The 8197-nt window shown below is 27.0% G+C and overlaps 1 protein-coding gene across 1 annotated transcript; it reads right to left on the reverse strand.

Annotated features, from left to right (window-relative positions):
- Positions 1-172: 172 nt before the first annotated feature.
- LOC126835319 (probable RNA-binding protein 46) lies at positions 173-3931 on the reverse strand. Its single transcript, XM_050567815.1, has 7 exons — positions 3878-3931; positions 2128-2619; positions 835-1078; positions 669-763; positions 519-606; positions 303-359; positions 173-218 (listed from the first exon to the last, which is right to left on the reverse strand). The coding sequence occupies exons 2-6, from the start codon at positions 2298-2300 to the stop codon at positions 315-317; spliced, it is 645 nt and encodes a 214-aa protein (XP_050423772.1). The 5' UTR covers positions 2301-2619; positions 3878-3931; the 3' UTR covers positions 173-218; positions 303-314.
- Positions 3932-8197: the final 4266 nt, after the last annotated feature.

An 8197-nucleotide genomic window follows, 5' to 3' on the forward strand; every position in this document is an offset into this window, starting at 1 on the left:
AAATGAATTGTTTTTTAATAAAGGCTACTAAAAAAAAATTAATAATAATAAATAAATTGTTAAATCAAATATCATGCATATTATCTGTTTAAAGAGTAATTAAAAGTGATTTAATTTCATTAATTAAAAATTAAATTAAATTTATATAATATATTATATTTTAATTATTTGTGTTCCTTTCTTTTGTTTTTAATGTATTATAGGTAGTTTTGTTGGCGCTAAATAAAAGGAATAATAAATTATAATATAAATAAAATTAGTCAATTATTTCTTAATTTGTTTTAACCCCGTACTGTACAAACTTTTATTAGGTGTTAGGTGTAACAAACCAAAATTTGGTGGTAGTCGTAGGATATACGCTGTCAACATACATTTAAATAATAATGTTTAAAAAAAATCATTGATTGCGCCTAATTCTACATTACAACATTATACTTTCTAAGTACTGTAAATATAAATACATACAATTTCATGCATTATTAGTTTAAAAAACAACCTATTTATATAATTATGCTTACCCAGTTTTCTGTGTCATTAAAATAGTACATTTTAACTCCATATCTATTAAATGAATCTTTTAGTTTTTTCTTAAAAATTTGTGCTGCTCTAAAAAACATAATTAGTTTTATAGTATTGCTACTATAAGTAGTATAATTTGTCTAATATACTTAAGTGATTTGAAAGACAAAAATATCTTGGAATCATCTTCACATTCAAACTTTAACAATAATGAAGGATGGTTGAGTACAAAAAAATTGATTTCCTAAAAAATATAGCATAACATATTTAGTTTTAAATTTCAAACTGATAGAAAAATACAATGTTGTATATTACATTTTTAATGAAGTGTTTTGTGTTGTTTCTTTGGGAAAGTCCATATATCATCATGATTGTATTTCTTAAACTCTTTTGTACAATCAATGGCTTACCCATCTCACTTTCTTTAAGTAACGTTCCATTGTACATATCAATGGCAACTTCAACAGCAGCTAAATTTCTATACATTATATAGCCAAACCCTTTATTCAATCCTCCATTTCCTTTAAGTAGTCGAACACTGTATATTGGACCAGATTTTCTGTAACAAAATTAATTAAATTACATAATATTATATTAAGACATTACTTACAGTCATTATTCGATTTAAGATTTTTAAGTTGGGTAAAGGACACTTTTCTTATGACTATGTACTTTATTAATATCATTTCAAAGTACATACCTACCAAATATATATGAATTATCAAAAACCGTTACTAAAAGAAACATTATTTTTAAAATAATTTATTTAAAAATTGAATGCATTATACCGAATTTAAGACTTAGTTTAAAATGTATGGTAAATACTGGAATTACACAACATATAATGTTCGAATTCCCAGTTTGTTAAAAAAATACGTAGGTACGAATGGAAATATTAAAAATAAAAAATAAAAATTTATATATAGGGTACATACGATGACAGCGGTCACCGCACCACAAAGATGTTCCGTCTTTGACGTGATGGTGAACTATAAAATATTTATAATCGTTTTTCTCCTAAGAAAAAATATGCAATGTTCCATTTTAGCTATTGACTGTTGTTGATAAAATAAATGCGGGTGAATTTGATAAGGCCAAGTCGCTCTATATTTCTAAGAAAAATGGTTGAATGGCTGAAGGCAATAGGTAGACATCAATCAGTCGTTTGACCGTGCAATCTCCCTGGAAATAAATCATACGGCGACTGGTCTGTCATTTGGAAAAAAATTTTACCTAATTGGAAAACTCTAATTTCGAATACTATAAACTACAATCTATATTACAAAAATGATGAAACAAACGAAATGACGCCATGGCGTTATAACGTCTAGGTAGCTGAAAAAAGGCTATCTGCGACGTGAATATTGTAAAATAATCGACAGCGGTAGACTACACTTATAATATAATATATAATTTATAAATTATCGCTCAACAAAGAGTACCTACTGTAACAGTTATAATTTATAACTATCATTAATAGTAAGTATACCATCGTTTATATATTATCTATTATAATTGTAATTTTTTAAACAGTTCACCTATAGTTAAATAGTAAAATAGTAAGACGCCCGTGCCTTGCGTAGGTACGAGAAACGATTATGTAATTACTTGGAAAAGTTGATGAATTTTTCGATGGTGTAGTGCAACGGCAAATTACCCACGTAAACTTCATGGTCGTTGTCGGGTTCTGGGTCTTTGTTCTGATCCAGAGGCTTGTACACGATTTGAGAGTTGATGGTCATTATGGCGTAGTTCATATCCACATTCAGTTTGGCGGCCATTGCGGTTGTATTTTTAAAAACCGTGTCGTTCGGTATAAGTTTTAACAGAGTATGTGGTATTTTAAATGGAATTTTTCATACCTAAACGACGATAATTGTATTGAAAAAGAACTTGTGAGGTAATATCAGCTGATGTGCCGTGCTCGAAGGCCGTGCGGCAAATGAAGACCAATGGTCGACGACAATGGCCGACAGATCTCTCGAGTGGTGCAAAAGACCAGACGGCCCGTCGAAGAAAGGAAGGGTGTCTTGTCCGGTGACCTCTCTCTCCGTCTTCATTATGGTGCTGCCAATATTGTAGTCATAACATGAGCAGCTGCTGAAAAAAAAAATCTACTGATGTAAAAAAAAAATGTAATTCTTATTCCCGTACACACATGCCACATAATGATAAACAATATCATGTAAACATAGTAAACGGAAAACGCTATTTTTTAAAACTATTTTAAAATAAAAAGTAAAAACTACGCATATTATTTTAATTGGACTGATGATAATTAATAATTAAAAACAAGTGTAAATGCGAAAATAATGTTTTGAATTTAAAAAAATGTAAATCATTAATTATTGTTGTTAACCATTATTTTAGATTTTACCATATTTATACTCAATGAAAACTAGAAATTAAATCTATATAGTCGAATTTTATTTGAATGGTTATGTCTAACTCAATTATTTTACCATAAATTGTTTTAGATTAGAACAGATTTATACATTTATATATTATACAAATATTGAATTTTTGGCTGATAATTTTGAAATACCAAAGTTAATTTTAAAAACATACAAAAAGTACTATACTTAATTAAAACATTCTTTTTTATGTTTACAAGTCCTAACGTATTTTTTGAGAATAGTGGTTAAAAAACGACTAAAATTAATTAAATATATTTACAAAAATTGTGTGTACATTTTTAGCTGTGAAGGTATTGGTTTTATAATGGTGTTTTTTCTTTTTTTTTTGTGTATGTACACAAAAAAACTACTTTTTTCCTGTAAACCGAATTATTCACATACCTAGCACTTCTATGGTCCAAAATCGTATGCAGATGGTATTTTGAAGGGTTAAAACTAAAAATAGTCAACACCTTCCTTAAAACCGGGAAAACCCGAAAACAAAATTGTCCAGTTTTTCAAACGTCAACTTTGATTTGATACATCTTCTCGAAAAACGAGGTTAATCTAAGTACTTATTCATTTAACATGGCCATTTACTTAGCGATAATCAAATCTCTACAATGAAGTTAAAGTTTTAATACCACACATAAGTATCCTGAATATTTTAGTACATAACAGCTTAGGGATTTAATTTATCTTTTTAAGACACGTCTAAACAAATTTGTGTTGTTATTTATTGTTTCATTTTTTCTTATAATTACTACATCTTTAAAAATGTTTATTAAAGTCTCTTCATGATTCTATTATTTTAGTTAAATTTCTTAAGGAAGTAGAACCAAAAACAACATGCTTTTCTTCAATCTCACTTTATAATTACATTAAAATACAATAAAACAAAGGAAATAAAGTATTAAGTAGAAATAAATAGAAGTGATATTATGTATAGAATAGATACTTACATCAGTCATGGTTTTTCTGTTATTAATGCTGTCTACATTCCATTTATTAAGAAATGTATACTTTTCTTATATTATAAAAAAATATAGAAATAATACATATTATAAAATAAATAGATACAATTGCAAGTTGCAGCATCTCATCATATTTGAAAGTATATGCTCTTATCTCGTTCTCATCCAGATCTGCTATTTTGCACACAACAAGTTTAATAGGCTATAATATGACTGATTTAAATATGTTAATATTTACTTAAGATTGGTCAAGTTGTGAAAATTTAAATGATATAGACGTAGCTATGGACATATTTAATGGGAAAATTAATGAGGCTATTTCCAATTCTACTAAAATGTATATAATAAAATTATCAAATCAGATATTAAAAGGTTGGATATCAAGCGGTCTGGTTAACTCTATTTTAACTTAGTGAAAATTTAAAAACAGATTAGATAATCCCATTTTTATTTATCATTAAGAAAGATATAATTGTTTTAGGAATATCATATACCTACATAGTTTAGTTAGAACTACTAGTTCAAACTTGTAGAAGATAATTCTAACTTTATACTGTTAAATAGTTGTACTTAACTATGAAAAGAATAAAAGTTGTAGGAATTTAATTTATTGTTATCTTCAGGTAAGTGCCCTAATAGTTTTAACAAATGTCAAATGTGTCTTCATTCCTATACACAAACCGGGAAATAAATAATTGGTCATTATTATTATTTATTATTTCAGTCTGTAATTATAATCATTAGACTGTAGCCATTTTAAACCAATATTGTTATCACTGTCTCTATCAAAAATATTTGAAAATCATTAAATTTCAAATAATGAAGTAATATAATATTTAGTTATTAAAACATATTTACATAGTTTTACGAGTTTCTTATAGTTGAATTTGAATAAAACTTAGTATATAGTTTTCAATATTCAAAAATATTTTAATCTGGATAACTTAAAGTTTAGAGGTCTATAAAACTATTCAATTATTATCAAGACATTATTTATGTATATTTATAGTTATTAGACAATAGCAGGCATTGTTAAGGATTTAACTTACTAAGGCTTATTTATTATTTATTTGTAGAATCTATAATTATTCACTGCATTATACTTGGCAAATAAATAAAGATAACGTTGTCTGGACTTTATAATAAAATTTATATCGAACACATCATTGTATACTCAAACAAAGAGAGTATTCAATATGTTAAACATTTTTTATTTGAACACATAATATAATAATAATAAATTATTATAACTAATAGTTAGCCCTTGACTACTGAGTAGGCTGTGCTTAGGTGTAAACCTAATGAACAACATGTAATATCTACAATACAAAATTCATAGTTTAGGTTTATTAAAATATGTACTACATTCCTCAATTTGTTAGGTATATAATAAAATATATCTTAGCACTTAGCAGATGTAAAACATTTTATTGGATAGGTACTTGTTTATTGTACTACTGAAAGGGTATTTAATTAGTATCGATCTGACCATTAACATATAATTGCTATTAGATGCACCTATTATATTTATTTTACAGTTGTGTTTCCGGTAAAACAAAGTATATTATAAGCTTGGTATATCTGAAGTGTTCGATTAATAAATTGGTAAAAATGCATAATAATAAAACATAAAATAAAAGACTTTCATCAGAAAGCGCGATTGACCATCGACATCACCTCAAGACTATATTGCTGTTCTAGAAACCACTAAAAGTATCGTTGCATTTTCTGAGTTGATAAAAGGTAAAAGAACAATACCTACACATACTCACACTAGTGTAACACAGAACGTTAAGCCTGTAGGGAGTAAACATCTATGTTAGATAAAATATCATGATTGGATCAGGGTCTATACTCGAGGAAAGTTCTTTGTCTTAATACCTTAGATCATCCAAAAACCATTTAACCCTAACCCTTAACCATTTCTTTGTAAGTTCAATTTCTTTATCTTTTTTTATGCATTATAAAATGGTTAATTAAATTGAAAATACTGATGTATTTAATTAATAGTATTTTTGTTATACATTTTAGAACACGTTTGTGTATACATATTTCATATTTATTATTATAATTGGATTTTATAACATAAAACACAAAGGTATAATGTTATTATTATTGTACATACGCGGTACGCCTCCACAAAAAATTAAATACAACACAAAGCGTGCGCCGTGTAAATGTTATAACTTTTAAGCCAATTTATGTCAGCCTACAGTTATTTTAATTAATAAAGGGCTGTGTAATTCTTCTTGAAACTATATTGCTATTATACATTACAAAATAACCATGAAAGAGAATGAGTTTTCGAAAAATAAAAACTAAAATTATATTTTTACTCACAAAAAATTGTAATTATATTACAATATAATATCAGCAAAATATGGTTTAACTAAGATTATTTCGATTTTACACTAAACATTAAATGTATTTTTAGAGTGAAAATTTTCAAGGTAGTCCATCAAAAAATTATGCCATTTTAGTTCAGACTTCAGACGTCCAAGCAATAAAGACGACTAGACTGTTTAATGTGTATTGCAACATTTGCCAGCGATTAACGGGTAAGTTTTGCTTTTAACTTGGTTGGATGCGTTGGCAGAGTATAGAGATTAGCAGATGTCAGCCCGTTGGACAATTATAACAGAAAAACCTAACACATATCTAACTGTACACAATGATATGTCTATTATTTATTATTTTCTTAATGTATAATTTTAGGTTAGGCGAAAAAAATTATACGCATATTATTTATATGAAATGTTTAAAATAATTTATGTAATTTTCTTATATATTCAGGAAACTAAAACATCAAAACATTTGTGTTATAATATTCTATGATTTAAAAATATTTCATCGGACTATTTTTAAATATTTTAAGTTCTTTTAATTATTATTAAACTTAAAAAAAATACTAAAGTAATGTAAATTAATTTATAGTTATTAACTTAAATGACAAAACAAAAAAAATTAATAATTTATGATAAACTGAAGCTCGGTTGCCTTAACAATTAAGAGAACACGTTAAAAAGGGCTACTTTTAAGCATTAACAGAGGTAGAAAGACTAGCCTCTAGTTTTTGATGTCTCACTTTAATCATTCCCTGTAGTCATATACTTTGGCAATATTACAGTAGTCGGTTAGATTATCCAATGAATCTGAGTATATATTTTTTGCTGTTTCTAGTTAAGTAGAAAATATAGTATTAACTTTTCGGTACAGGACTACTTTGATAAATACCGATCAGTAAAAAATGGGATACCGCGTATTTATTTTGAAATATGTACCTAGTGGACAAATTTAAGTATTGAAATATATTGATCATACTTGAAAACTTGATTTAATCATAAATATTTACAATTTTTATTTGAAAAAAATAAAAGGAGTAGGTACACAATATTAATTGATTTAACCACATATACAATTTAAACAGCTTACACAAATATTGTAGTATTGTACGACGAATTAAAAATTATTGTGACAATATCCAGGACAATTATGCAGTAGGCATACGTCTTACTAATGATAAAATCAGTTAAATACATTTTTCAGTAGGTACCTACAAGCAAAGTTTCGGAATTGTTTAAATTAGAATTTTCGTCAACATCGCAGTCCGATTAACTTTCCGAGTTTCTGTAAATTATGCGATTCGAAGAGAATACTTAATGAATTCTTTATGGTCTGGTGGTTAAAATGTCCGTAGAAATGCAACATTAGAATTCAAAAAGGGACACTTACCGACGACTTTTGCTGAACTTCATATTTCTTACCATGAATTATATTTATTTTAATAATACACCAAGTAAAAATATATAATGCGAGAAAAGTTTGTACACAATTAGTGTTCAGTTAGGTAAATACAATTTTAAAATAGCTTTTTTTTTTTACATTTTTTACTTTTGTCTCTAGCGTTTTGTGTAGGAAGTACATACATAATTTGGACACTTTAAACAAATTTACCCAAGGGCTTAGGAAAATACAGAGAAGGCAGAAAAATTGAGATTTGAACTCAATTCGGACTTAAGTTGTTACTTTAACGTAAGCTTGACCTAACTATTAAATTAGTTACCTATATCTATTTGAATTTGAACATTGAACCTTTTTACTACAGGTCAGAGTATTATTATTTATTCTTTTAGACGTTTTGCAACGACAGTCAGCATAAACCAAAACATAAATCTTTTTAGATGAAAAATACAATTTTATGCTAGGCATATTTTCCCCGAAAATGACTAAATGCGTTGTTGGCCGTATTGAACTCAGGGTACCCGTATTACCCGGTATTTAATGTGTATCCTAACCTATGTAATTACT

Source organism: Adelges cooleyi, unplaced genomic scaffold (assembly GCF_023614345.1).
Source record: "Adelges cooleyi isolate 19-005CV unplaced genomic scaffold, UGA_ACOO_1.1 ACOO_flye_CR_arks_rails_tigmint_CR_PRNA_23, whole genome shotgun sequence".
Taxonomy (NCBI): Eukaryota; Metazoa; Arthropoda; class Insecta; order Hemiptera; family Adelgidae; genus Adelges; species Adelges cooleyi.